At 48.2% G+C, this 13,613-nt stretch overlaps 2 protein-coding genes across 8 annotated transcripts in view; one reads left to right on the forward strand and one right to left on the reverse strand.

The window, feature by feature from the left end:
* Positions 1 to 1,744: 1,744 nt before the first annotated feature.
* Positions 1,745 to 8,763, forward strand: TIMM22 (translocase of inner mitochondrial membrane 22). Its single transcript, XM_072779158.1, has 4 exons — positions 1,745 to 2,357; positions 4,577 to 4,773; positions 6,444 to 6,516; positions 8,087 to 8,763. Exons 1-4 carry the CDS (start codon positions 2,123 to 2,125, stop codon positions 8,161 to 8,163), a joined length of 582 nt encoding a protein of 193 aa, XP_072635259.1. The 5' UTR covers positions 1,745 to 2,122; the 3' UTR covers positions 8,164 to 8,763.
* A 1,941-nt stretch (positions 8,764 to 10,704) lies between these two features.
* ABR (ABR activator of RhoGEF and GTPase) overlaps positions 10,705 to 13,613 on the reverse strand; it is a 186,487-nt gene continuing 183,578 nt past the window's right edge. For 6 of the 7 annotated variants that reach the window (XM_072779151.1, XM_072779155.1, XM_072779153.1 and 3 more), the window contains one exon: positions 10,705 to 13,401. In XM_072779151.1, the coding sequence (XP_072635252.1) occupies positions 13,312 to 13,401 (90 nt within the window). In that variant the 3' untranslated portion in view covers positions 10,705 to 13,311. The remainder of the gene's footprint in view (positions 13,402 to 13,613) is intronic. The other variant, XM_072779152.1, reaches the window with a different exon arrangement.

A 13,613-nucleotide genomic window follows, 5' to 3' on the forward strand; every position in this document is an offset into this window, starting at 1 on the left:
AAGATGAGTTGCTCAGGTAGAATGAGCTGCAGAGGAAGACGGTAAAGGATGAAGCCCTGAGAGGACCAACAAGAAAAGGCCACGCAGAGGTGCGTGCAAAGGAGATGGAGCATCTGGAGAGGCTGTAGCAGAACTAGGAAAGAGGGGCTCCACTAAAAATATGAAGAAACTTCAGACAAGAAGGGAGACAACAGTGTCAAATGCAGTACAGAAGTCTAGTAAAATCAGGCCTGAATTAGATTCAACAACTAGGGGACTCCTGGTGGCTCAGTCGTTTAAGTTTCTGCCTTCGGCTCAGGTCATGATCCCAGGGTCCTGAGATCGAGCCCTGCATTGGACTCCTTGCTCAGCAAGGAGTCTGCTTCTCCCTCTCTCTCTGCCTCTGTGTTCTCGCGCGCTCTCTCTCTCAAGTAAATAAATAAATCTTAAAATAAGAGATTCAACAACTGGGAAATCCCTGGGGACCCTCAGACCAGCCCACTCAATGGCTTGGTGGGAACAGAATCAGGGTGAAGCATGAGGTAGGAAAAGACATTAGGGTTCAAAGCCAAGGGTCGAGAAAGAATTCTTGAAATGTCTTTGGTGCAAAAAGGTGATTTTATGAAAGCACGGGGACAGGACCTGTGGGCAGAAAGAGCTGCTCTGGGGTCATGAGGAGTGGCCTGTTCATATACTTTAAGTTGGGAGGGCTTAGAGACACCTTAAGTCTCTAAGGAATTTTGGAAGCAGGGTTTCCAGGACCTTGATGGGGTAGCTATTGTTGGGAAAAGGCCATTTACTACTGTCTGATACAGTAATGTCATGGGCCCCTTCAGATGAATATTGTTAGGTCATATGCTTGGGGGATGATCTCCAACATGTATCTTGGGGGGTTAGAGATAAAGAAAATTTCTAAAGGAATTTCTATATGTTAAAGTAGACTTACAGGATTCTAAGATTCCCTTCTGCCCTTAACAAAGTATCAACATGGAGGCATTGAGTCCCTAGAGGAATGTCACTCTGCCTGTTTCAAGGTCTTGTCACTGGGCTGTAGGGAGTAAGAAAATTTAGCAATTTTTCTTCTGCCTTTGTTTTTCACATCAAAGCATATGCTGTGCTGGGATGCACTGAGAACTTCGGGTACCAAAGAAATATCTCTGCCCACCTCAACTGGCTATGCTCACCACCTGTTTCCATTAAGGTTTCTCTTAGCTAAAACACTCAAATACATTGCTAGTCTGGACCAATGCAATAGTGTGGAATCTATTTTAGTAACATAAAAACTAGTGCAAAAGTTTTTCTGGATTCATGCATAGTACTACCTTACAGTTTACCTTCAGGTTCTGAGTCTGCAAGCTGGTGAGCACTTTAATTGGTTTCACATAATCTAAACCTGGCTTTCCAGGGCAATGCTAGTCCCACATCACCAATTCCACCGACAACAATAACTGGCTGGAGCGTGGGTAGGGGCCCCGGCCTTGCCCTCTCCACCTCCTTTTCTTACACTCAGCTAGCTTCGCTCATTAGTTCACTCATTTGTTGGGCCCCTTCTCTCTCCGCAAGGGTTTAATTGTCAAATAAAACATATATTGCATACACTTATACCAGGCTTTTACGTTTATTCACAAAGCACTTTCCACCATTTACCTCTCACCACCCCTGCGAGGAAGGAGTAGGCTGGAAGGGCAGCGGCGCGGTGCGTGCGCCCCCTGGCGAGGCTCCGGCGCGCTGCAGCCTCGCGGGGGCGCTCCTCCGCCCCCTCCCCGCAGTCGGGAGCTCCAGACGAGGCCCCGAGGCGCGCGCCCGCGCAGAGCCTCCTGGGAGATGCCTGGGCTATACAGATCGCGGTACCCCCCCGCGCTGCCGCCCTGACGAAGAGGGCGCTTTCTGGTGACTCTGAATCTTGTTCATTAGGGCCGTTTGGATGCTGCACAAGCCTGACTCGGTATTGACAAGGGGCTTTTGGGGAACATGGTATCTCTTTCGCCGGAGGCACGAACGGACTTCGCTGGCGTCGTTTCTTGCACTTGCTCGTTGTGGCGAATCTGCCGTTGCGTCACGGGGGCTAGGCGCGCCCTAACGTGAAGCTTGCGGAATCTGCTGTGGGAAGAAGAACGCCAGGGTTTCTCGGGCATCTGCGGTCATGGCGACTACCCCCAGTACGGGGGCCTCCGCGCCGGAGGCAGCGGGTTCCGCCGAAGCCCCGCTGCAGTACAGCCTTCTTCTGCAGTACCTGGTGGGCGACAAGCGTCAGCCCCGGCTGCTGGAGCCCAGTAGTCTGGGCGGGATCCCGAGCCCGATCAAGAGTGAGGAACAGAAGATGATCGAGAAGGCGATGGAAAGCTGCGCCTTCAAGGCGGCGCTGGCCTGCGTGGGAGGTGAGGCAAGACTAGGGGGCCCGGTGGGAGGCTGAGGGCTTGCACGGCAGCGGGGTCCTCTGCCAAGAAGACCACGCGCCTGGGAGGCGAGGAGCCTGTGGACCTCGCTCCTGACTGCACCCCTGCCTGGATCCGTGAGCTCGGGTGACCCCTCTCTAGGCCCTGAGGTTATTTTTCGCCCCTGGAAATTGGGTCAGAGAATCGGTACCATATGGGTTGGGGCCTAAAGGTTATAAAATGCCTGCCTTCATTCGTTGGTTCGCTTTTAAATAAGCATTCTTTATTTTTTTTTTAAGATTTTATTTATTTATTCATGAGAGACACAGAGAAAGAGGCAGAGGGAGAAGCAGGCTCCATGCAGGGAGGCCGATGTGGGACTCGATCCCGGAACTCTGGGATCATGCCCTGAGCTAAAGGCAGACGCTCAACTGCTAAGCCACCCAGGCGTCCCTAAATAAGCATTCTTTCAACGAGTTGTTAAAAGTAACCGTCACGTGCTCAGGGGTGGAGGGACAGGGTTAGAGACCAGAGCCAGGTTCTCATGAAGCTCACATTTTAATATATATATATAGAAACAAGAATGTTGGGAAGGAGCCAGGCAGGAAAGTGGAACATGGGGGAGCAGCAACTGCCAAGGTCCGGTAGGAGCTGGCTTCCTGTTTGAAAAACAAAGGACAGGGGTACCTCTGTGGTTCAGCAGGTTAAGCATCTGCCATCAGGTCGGGTCATGACTCCAGGGACCTGGGATCCACCCCGCCTTGGGGCTCCCTGCTCAGCGGGGAGTCTGCTCTCTCCCTCTCCCTCTCCCTCGGCCCCTCCCCCAGCTAGTGCTCTCTCCCTAGCTCGCTCTCAAATAAATAAATAAAATCTTAAAAAGAAAAAGAAAACAAAGGCCAGTGTGGACAGTGTGATTAGATGGTGGGAAACAAGGGGGAAAGACTCCCCCCCCACACACACTTTTTTTTTTTTAGACCTTTTGAAAAAGGATTTGAGAGTGTATGGTGTCCCTCCTGTAAAGAGGTTGGCCACATTTGCAGATGAGTTGAAATCTCATGAGAATGAAAGACAAGAAACAAATACAGTGGGAGTGCAGGTATGTAGTAGAAAGAGAGCAGTATTTTTATGGTTTGGGGAAGGCTACAAGAGGTGAGACTGCAGCTGTATCTTGAAGGATTGAGAGAATGGGGGTAAAGAGGAGGAGAAATGCCCTTTCAAGTTGGAGGTGGAGTTGGGGCTTTGGGCTTTTTTGTCTTTAGGCATTAGAGCAGTAATTGATGCACATGATGACCCAGCATAGAGTGTGGTGAAGAAAGAAAGTGTGGGTGGGAAGACGGCATAGGGAATTTGCAAAACTGAGGTGCAGTGCAGCCTGGCCTTGGTGTTTGTTCATCATTATGTCCGACCCTACTACATCACTTACATATTTGTTAAAATGATGAATAAGTCTTTGTAATGCTCTAGAGTGGGAGTGATACAGGCCTTAGACTAGGATGATAACTGTGAACATAGGGTTGTAGGGGAAAGCAAAGAACCGGTCAGAAATGCCCTTCAGCTTTGGAGTTGGAGTGCCTGGAAAGAAGGAAGAAAGTCTGGAGGGAAGGTGCCCATGACTTCATTAAACATATTTTGACCTTGGGGTGATGAGAGGACATCTATATAGAAGTGTCTAGCAGGCTCAGAAAGATGGGGACAGCAGTGTATGGTTGCTATTTGGTAGCTTTGTGACCTTAGGAAAGTTACTTAACCTCCCTGAGCCTCAGCCGATTCAGCTGTAGAATGGAAAGGGTAATAGTATCTACCTCACGAGACTATTGTGAAGAATAAAAGGAGCTGTGACTATAAAGCATCAGAGTGATTGGAGCATGGTACTCACTAAATGATAGTTATGAATGTCACCATTGTCAAGGGAGTGATTTGCAAAGTTGAGAGTTGAATGTATGAGTACAGACAGAACAGAAGGTTAAAGATCGAATCTTCAGGAATGTTAGAAAATGAAAAGAGGAAGAAATCAAAGACTGAGAAGAAGATGTCAACAAGATAGTTTACGGCTTGTGTGATGTGCAACCAGATAACTGGAGAGTTTGGTAAGATGGAGTAGGGGCGGTAGGTAGGGGGTGTCCTCTTTGCTGGTAGCCAGCCAAATGTGCAATTCGAGTATGACCTCATTACAGTAACCCAGAAAACATGCCAAAGAAGTCTTCATCTGTGTGTCTTTTTAGGATTTGTCTTGGGAGGTGCCTTTGGAGTGTTCACTGCTGGCATTGATACCAATGTGGGCTTTGACCCTAAGGATCCTTACCGTACACCGACAGCAAAAGAAGTTCTGAAAGACATGGGACAGAGAGGAATGTCTTACGCCAAAAATTTTGCCATTGTGGGCGCCATGTTTTCTTGCACCGAGTGTTTGGTAGAATCTGTAAGTGTCTCTGCCTTCTGAGAAAGACTTGTACCATCTTATGACTTCTAAAGAGCGCTATTAATTAGAAAGCAGAGCAGAAATGTCTGATACTTGCTAGATTGAATTTTCATTGAATAGTTCTGAATGTAAACTTTTTGTGCATTTATTGCATTTACTTGGGCTTGCGTTGTTTTTTACGTTTCTTTGTAGGCTAGAATTTGGTTAATGATTTATTTTTTAAATTTTGTAAAATTCTAGTTAACATACAGTGTAATATTAGTTTCAGGCATACAATATAGTGATTCCACACTTCCTTTTTAAAATTTTTTTTATTTTTTTATTTTTATTTTTTTTCACTTCCTTTTTTTTTTAAAGGTTTTATTTATTTATTCATGAGAGACACACAGAGGCAGAGGGAGAAGCAAGCTCCATGCAGGGAGCCCGATGTGGAACTTGATCCCGATATCCCGGGACTGCGGGATCACATCCTGAGCCAAAGGCAGACGCCCAACTGCTGAGCCATCCAGGTGTCTGATTCCACACTTCCATACAACACCTGGTGCTCATCACAAGTGCGCTCCTTAATCCCTATCACCTATTTCACCCATCCCCCACCCCCTCCCCTTCTGGTCACCATCGGTTTGTTCTCTGTAGTTGAGTTTGTTTCTTGGCTTGCCCTTTTCTCTCTTTTTTTCCCTTTGCCTATTTGTTTTTGTTTCTTAAATTCCACATGAGTGAAATCATATGGTATTTGTTTTTCTCTGACTTATTTTGCTTAGCATAATACTCCCTAGCTCCATCCATGACATTGCAAATGGCAAAATTCTTTTTATAGCTGAGTAATATTCAAGTGTGTGTGTGTGTGTGTGTGTGTGTGTAAACATCACATCTTTACCCATTTGTCAATAGATGGACACTTGTCCTGTTTTCATAATTTGGCTATTGTAGATAATGCTGCTATAAATATCGGGATGCATGTTTCCCTTTGAAGTAGTATTTGTATTCTTTGGGTAAATACCTAGCAGTCTGCTGGATTGTACAGTAGAGCTTTTTTTTCTTTTAAGATTTTATTTTTAACTACTCTCTATACCCAACGTGGGGCTCGAACTCCTAACCCTGAGCTCAAGAGACACATGCTCCACTGACTGAGCCAGCCAGGCACCCCAAGAGTTCTATTTTTAACTTTCTGAGGAACCTTCATACTGATTTCCAGAGTGGCTGCATCAGTTTGCATTCTCACCAGCAGTGGAAAGGGGTTCCCCTTTCTCCATATCCTCACCCAACACCTGTTGTTTATTGTGTTGATTTTAGCCATTCTGAGAGATGTGAGGCGTTAGCTCATTTAGTTTTGATTTGCATTTCCCTGGTGATGAGTGATATTGAGCATGTTTTCATGTGTCTGTTAGAAGTTGCTTAATCATTTTAATCATGAGACTTATTGGGGAACCAGAGAAGAGATTTTGATTGCTTCTCAAATGGTACACTTGGTTTCAGCACTCTGGTACCACCTGCAGGAAGTATCCATGAACACATTCAAATTTTAGGAACTATACTTTTGAAAGTGAAAAGGATTAGGTTTCCTTTGGGGGAGGGACTAAATTAGCCAGCTAGAAACTGTGTTTTTTTTTCCCTTAATCATCTTGTCTGGCTTGTTTCTTTGGCTCTAAACTGCACTTTTCCACCCACAGTACCGGGGAAAATCAGATTGGAAGAACAGTGTCATTAGTGGCTGCATCACTGGAGGAGCCATTGGTTTCAGAGGTTAGTAAACAACTCTTGCATGGTTTTCTTTGTGGCCTTGGACAACGTGCTATAGTTGACATTTTCAAACATGTGAGTGTTCCAGGGACAGCCCAAGGCATATGTGGATACTTGATACTCTTCCCTTCTGATAAGTAACACACATTTACTTTTGCATTAACTTAATTTTGGGAACTTCTCTTTTTTTTTTTTAATTTTGGGAACTTCTAATATCTAAATCAGGGGTTTTCATCTTTGGCACCACTGGCATTTTGGACCAGATATATCTTTTCTGGGAGGAGAGTGGGGCTATTCATGCATTGTAGGATGTTTAGCAGTATCCCTTGCCTCTACCCACTAGAAGCTAGAAGTATCAGTTAGCAGTGACTATTGAAAGTATCTTTTAGACATTGCCAAATTCCCCTAGGGGACAAAATCACCCATGGTAAGAACCACAGAAAGATCTACATTTTAGAAAAAAGATGGGATGCTTGGATGGCTCAGAGTGTGATTCTAGAGTCCTGGGATCGAGTTCTACCTCCAGCTCCCCGCAGGGAGTCTGCTTCTCCCTCTGCCTCTCTCTCTGTGTCTCATGAACAAATAAGTAAAATCTAAAAAACAAAACTGCCCTCACATTGAACACATGAGAACTTCTCCCAGTAGGTAATTCCTGAACTGTGTTGATTTGCAGGATAGTACAGACGTACAGCTAAGTCTCATTCAGCTCCGGAGAGCCCATTTATCCAAAGTCCCTGCTGGACTTTGTCTCAAGCAGTTAAGACATTTTAATACTGTACAACTGTCAGTTTTAATATTATGTATAAGTTACACGGTAGTTGTTTTTGCAGTTGAGGATTCTTAGATTTCTACCCATTGAAAGCCAGATAGAGGTATTCTAGAAATGTCAGGTTATCAATTGTAACAACAAAGAAAACTGTTCTCTGCACTTCTCCCTGTTGGTGTGCCCATCAAGGGGGTGGTGTGGGGTGTCAATGACCCAACTCTCCTCCCAGTGTCCATTGCTGGGCCACTCTCTATCTGCTGTGCCCTGATTTGCCCAAAACAAAAAGCCTGTTTTCTCCTTTTCTGAAAAGCAGGATGATTTGCTATCATTAAAAGCTGCTTCTGCTCCTCTGACAGCCATTTGTGATTTATAGAGTAACTTTTCCTTTGATCTTTCCATCGCTCAGCTTTGTCAGGGACTTTGAGAAGCTCAGCTCCCTCTAGGATTGCTTTGGTCACCTTCCCAGGAATTTATTTCATAAACAAATCCGGGGAACAGGCCATATGCTTTCACTTGGTTCCAAGGGCTGGTTCTCTTAACCAGTTTCCTGCCTGCGAGGAGCTATTTCATGAAACTGGAAATCGAAATCGTAATTTTTTGGAATGAGAAAAGCTGGATGTACAGCTAGATAAAGCACACAGGAGTAGATTGTGGACACTGCTTCGTAGAAGTCTGACAGATCTGATGGGTTGGTTGAAGGAGAATATTGACACCAGTGTCTCTGCATCTACGGCGAGGCACACTTCTGAATGTAGTCTGACTCGGTGTCTGTCACCACAAGTAATGTCACTTCTCTTTGCTTTACAGCTGGCTTAAAGGCCGGGGTCATTGGTTGTGGAGGTTTTGCTGCTTTCTCTGCTGCAATTGATTATTACCTACGGTGAGAGTTACTGCCTCCAGGGAAGGACACTGCCACCCCAGGATCAGAGCTGCCCTGTGGAGGGCAGTTGCTTCAGAGACCACACACCTTTGCTTTCCCTCATGTGGTTAGCGTCACGAGGGAGCCACCTGACTGCCACCTTGAGGAGCCACGTTCTCGGCTCCTGGATTCCAGCCACACTTTGGGGGTGTGGAATGTGCCATACCAGCCCTTCTCAGGCAGATCAGGAATGTATTGACTTGTAGGAACTCAGCTCCCCAAAGGTTCAGCCCCGACCACAGCTGGCATTCTGGCCATTCGGTGCGGTGGGACCAGAGGTGACTGGACACAGATCCAGGAAGCTTGTCTACTTTGGATGTCCCTGTAGTCGGTCATCTCACGTGGCAGGGCAGAGTACATTTATACCTTCTGACCCATTGTTATTTCGTTTAGTGTTCTTTGTTAAAAAATATTATATTACAATTTAAAAGGTTGGTTAAGTTTTTGGCAGGAGGGAACAGCGACAGAGTCTTCGGAGCTGCCTTTGGAGCCAGAGTCGTCATGTCCCCTCCTCCCTTTCACTTCCCATTACGAACAATAAAGGCCGTTCATACTATAAAATCAATGAATAAATAACAGGTTGGTTTATTTTTATTTTCATATTCCATGATTCCCAAAAATGGTGCCAGGTGGCCCAGAGATTGGACATCCAGAGGGAGAGTGAGAAAGCTCTTGAGAATAGAATGTTCGATTCTCAGGGTTTGTAGAATAGTGTTAATGGAGATTGTTACCTCAGCCGGGGCCTACTGTCCAAGAAGCCTAGCCTAGCCATGTCCTAAGATACATGGACATTCCATGCATAATCCTTGGCCTCTTCTAAAAACCTTCCTGTGTGCTGGCCGATGGGAATGCCTATGGTCTGAGCCACATTGGTTTTATGGTCTGACCACTGGACTAGACCCAGCTCAAGGACACGACGTATGAAGACTCCTGCTAAGGTCCTCCTGATGACTCAAATCAGCAGCTGCTGGGGAAGATCAGTGTTGAGGGGCTGTTCACCACTACCCTTGTTCTCAGGTATCAGGCTTTTTCGTTTATGTGTGTGTGTGTGTTTAACATAGTTTTTTATTTGACCTAGTAGTAGCCTTTTTTTGACAATAGCAGCTCAGCTTGATTATGTGCCCTGGGGCAAAAAAAAAAGGCTCTTATGGTTAGGATCTGCCACGAGTGCTTCTTTACTCTGGTCCTTTGGTAATACATGAAGGTAATGAGCTCAGGCTTTCCCATTTGGGGGCAGGAAGGTAGGCTTGGTGGGGCCGTGAAACTCCAGCCACTTTCAGCCAGCAGTAATGTCTTGTTTTCTACTGTACACAAACGCCTTCACCTTTTTTGGCTTTCTTACCCCCCTTTTCTGCTGTCTTCTAACTTACCTCCTTCTAACCAGAATTCAGACTTGGCTGAGAGGTCCTGATGTCCTGTGGTGTGTGTGTGTGAGAGTGAGTGATAATGTCAAATTCAGCTTGGTAACACCTTTCTCTGGCCATACCCATTTTCTTTGCAGTGAATGTGAGTTAATGCATAGAGTTTACGTCCTTCTATGATGAATTCTAAATAATATTGAGCCCAGTCTCACAGGTATGAGGCTTCACTGCTCCTAGGCCGGCTGGAGTATCCTCAAAGGTCTGGGAACAAAGGAGTGTTTCCTATACTGTCCCTAAATAAGTCACCTATAAGCACTTTGAGAGCAAGAGCAGACGCTCCTACCTGGCAGCTGTCAAAGTACTAGGATGCCTGGCATTTTCTACCAGGCAGTCTAACAAGGAGGGTCAAATACCCTGAATGAATACAAGAAACGCTGCCTTTATGACTCCCTTGAAGCAGATGAGCCCTGGGGCTGTCAGTAGCCATCATTTCAATAAGCCAAGCATTGTCCACATTGACTATTCAGTCAAGAAAGGAGATGAATAGTTTCCTGTTTTAGATGGCTAAGGAGTCAGTATGAGCTCACAAACCAAACACCAATTTTCAGAGACATCTGTTCCTGATCTCCAGAATAAACATTGTGTTCACTGGCTTAGGCTGGTGGGAACCTATATTAACCCTGCTGGCTCTCCTAAAGGGAGGCTGGGCCCCCTAGGGGATCCAGCCTCTCCAACAATCAGACTAGGCCAAAAGGCTGCCCCAAAGACATCTACTTCCAAGGAAAATGTAGAGAAAAGTTTACATAAAGTAAGAAGCCTCTACTTGGGTTGACAGCTTTCTGCCATCCCTCGCAGGCATACTGATGGCCAGGTCTTTGTTGGGGCCTTTGTCCTTCATGAAAGGAATCTGACTGGTGACGGACCTGGAGGACTCTGCACAAGGTCTTGGGTTTGCCTACCTCCCCCCCCCCCCCCCCCAACTGCCACAGCCCCCATAGGCTGAAGGGAAGCTCAAGGGAAGTTAACTGGGTGCATAGATTCCTGGAAACTCCTCCTATCTGGAGGCAGCTGGAAGAGTTAAATATTTAGATTGGTGGTCTTCCCTGGACTACTGAGTATACAAATGTCCACACCACAGGGCTGAGTTGTGTGCAAATGTTGGGGCTTTGCATTTTTTTATTAACATTTTCCTCTCACGTGGTTTACATCAATTTATAATAATCTACATAAGTTGAAACAGAACATAGACAAAAAAAATATATCCTTACCAACTTCTTAAAGTCAAATATTAATGAAGATTCCCATCCTACCTGTATCAGCAAAAACTGGCAGCCAACAGCCATTGCCAGCAGGGACAGGCACACTGGGATTCCTGCAGGCTGGGTGCTGGGCTCCTGTTGGCACAGCCTGTCCTGCTGGGCGCAGTGGCCAGGGGTTCTGGGCTGCGCAGCCCGACTCAGGAGAACCCATGGGCTGTTTCCTTGGTGCAGCTTCTTCGGTGTCTGGTACCTGCCCCTCCCCACCCTGGGGGTGGGATTTATAAATATTCTGAGCCTTTTGCATTTCTCAGCGCCCCCAGCCTTCCTCCTATTCTCAGGATCGCCTAAGCAAGCCTGGGGGCTGTGGTAGCTACCTGATGCCGAGAAGCCAACATCTCGTTTAGGGGAGGTGGGAGGCACCCACTTTTAGCTGTAGCTAGCTCTAGCTGGGCCTCCAGTTCACCATCATCAGTGGCTTTGGAAGCACAAGCCTTCCATGCCACACGCCAGAGTGCTGAGCAGAGGTTCCAGGGATGGTCACAGGCTGGGCTCTTCAGACTCCATTGTGTTCCTTCTCCACCTCCGGTCCCAGGGAGCAGGGCTCCTTGCTAAGCCACTAACAGCTACGTGGTCAGAATCATTTCCCTCCCTAGGCTTTTCTTTCCTCTCATGTGCACAGAATGTGTACCGTCCTGCCCAAGACTGGGCAACAGGTGTAAACTAGATGAGAAAGGGCCCTGCCTCTCACTAAGCCAATGCTATAGCTTTAGGGCCAGCAGACCCTTCTTTAAAACTCAGCCCTGAGTGCAAGCTAAGGGAGCGGTTTCTCTAATTCTGAGGGCCTAGACTCTACTCTCTGCCACACAGGAGAGCCAGAAAACAGTGCTCAAGCCCCTGCAGCCCGGGAGGGTTTGCTCTCTCAGGCCAACTGCCATGTGCTGGCAGCTACTGCTCGGATGGGAGGAAACTGCCCTTTCAGGATACCTCTTATTCCTTCCTGGTACGGAGAAATGGGTCTCATGGTTGGGAATAGAACCTGCTGATCCTCTACTCTGGAGTAGAGTGTCGACAATGTCCCCAGCAAAGCCCAGTCCCGAGAGAGGCAGGTGCCTGGGACTCCTCATTCCTCCCCAACTTCTGCAGTTTCCTAGAGTTCAGCCAAAAGGCGCATCTAGAAGCTGTGGGTGAGGAGGCAGCACCATGATGGCTGGCTACTGCTGGACTGTGCCTGTCTTTCCCAGGCCCCGGAGCACACGTGGCCATAGGGGCTGCCCTGTGGCAGTGCTTGGCTGTGGAGGATGTGTAAATTCTAAGGCAAAGTTACCACGAGGTACGAGAGGTACCTGGAAGGGGCTGCCTCCTGGACGGAGCCTGCCTGCTTCCGGGCACCTGCTTCAGCCCTATCCATTGCCCTCCTAGAGACCTGGCTCCAGTAGAAAAGCCACTATAATCCCTTGCTGCTGAGAGCCGCTTCCCCCCAACTTAGGGTGCCCAGTGCTACATGGCACTTTTCTGGATGTTCAGCCCATCCTGTTTCCTCAGTGACCCAACTCTCCCGTATCCCTGGATTCCTGACCCTCTGGCTCTCTTGATAGCAGGTCACTTGTGAGTCTTTACACTCAAAGGAAAATAGAACACCAGGGGAAAAGGAACTGAAAAGCAGAAGAAACAGTCAAAGATGCCTCACTGGGAGGCAGGAATTGGAACAGATAAACCCCAGAAATGGAGATTGTCAGGTGGAAGTTCCAGAAATCTGCTCTCTAGCTCTGTGCTAAGCTGAGGATTAGTGTGAGGCTGCCTCCGTGTCTGACATGTGCATGGGCAGCAGGGCGAAGCAGGTGTGCTTCCACAGGCTGGGGGCGGGGGAAGGGCCGGAGGGCAGCCAGCGGCGGCCTTGGATGGGGCCACTGCCACCGCCGCCACCGCCACCCGGGGCCCCCTCAACTCTCAGAGTGATGGAGCAAAAACCAAGGCTGCACATGCATGTGGGCAGGCTGGGAGGAAGGAGAGGGTGGAGGCAAACCGAGGGGACGCGGCCTGGAGGCTGCGATCTGGGAGCAGGGCCAAGAGAGGAGAAGCTGGCAGCAGTTACAGAGCGCAAAATAAAAGCCCTTGGACTGGACTTGGGGGGTGGGGGGAGAAAGTGGTGGAGGAAACGAAAGAACAAAGCAGGCTGTCTGTATGCCCACACTGGGTCGGTCACTACCATTTCTGCATGACAAATAGACATAAAACAATTCCTGAACGGCACAGAGCATTAGACACAACTAGAGGTACGGAGGGCAGGGTTGGGGCGTGGCGGGGGAGGCGGGGGCAGCCGGCTTTGTACAGGTGGCACGGAAGATGCACATATTCCAGTTCTTGGAAATCTGCGTCCCTTGGAGTCTGGAGTGCTGGGTAGGGGGGGGTTCCTAGTGTAGTCTTTCCAGTCTGTGTCGGGTCCCCGGGCTGGAGAGGCTGGCCGGGGCGTCCCCACAGCAGCTCCCACCTTGGCTACACGTCAGTGGAGAAGTACAGTGTGTTCCGCTTCAGTTCTGCGAAGGAAATGGGGGGGTGCTGCAGGTAGTAGAGGAGGACCTGGACCTGTGGGGGGACAGGGAAGACTCAGCCTGGGCTCCTTGTCCTCCTGGCCCTCCTCCATTAGGTGGAGAAGTGGTTCCTGGGCTGGGGTCACCTCTGTGCCCCCCGCCCCCAACCTTGGGCTGTCTCAGGCCACTTGGCCCTCTCCAGAAGCCCAGGTGTGTGCCCACTTGTAGCAGCAGAGGGCGCTGCAGAGCAGAGGGCTGCGGAGCCCA

This window comes from Canis lupus, chromosome 16 (assembly GCF_048164855.1).
Source record: "Canis lupus baileyi chromosome 16, mCanLup2.hap1, whole genome shotgun sequence".
Classification (NCBI taxonomy): Eukaryota; Metazoa; Chordata; class Mammalia; order Carnivora; family Canidae; genus Canis; species Canis lupus.

What these genes read in the sequence shown, in the direction of transcription:
- TIMM22 (XM_072779158.1), top strand. Translation starts at nt 2,123, where the DNA reads ATGGCGACTACCCCCAGTACGGGGGCCTCCGCGCCGGAGGCAGCGGGT. An exon ending in CCGAGTGTTTGGTAGAATCT is followed by an intron (nt 4,774 to 6,443) that starts GTAAGTGTCTCT and finishes TTCCACCCACAG; the next exon opens with TACCGGGGAAAATCAGATTG. An exon ending in AGGAGCCATTGGTTTCAGAG is followed by an intron (nt 6,517 to 8,086) that starts GTTAGTAAACAA and finishes TTTGCTTTACAG; the next exon opens with CTGGCTTAAAGGCCGGGGTC.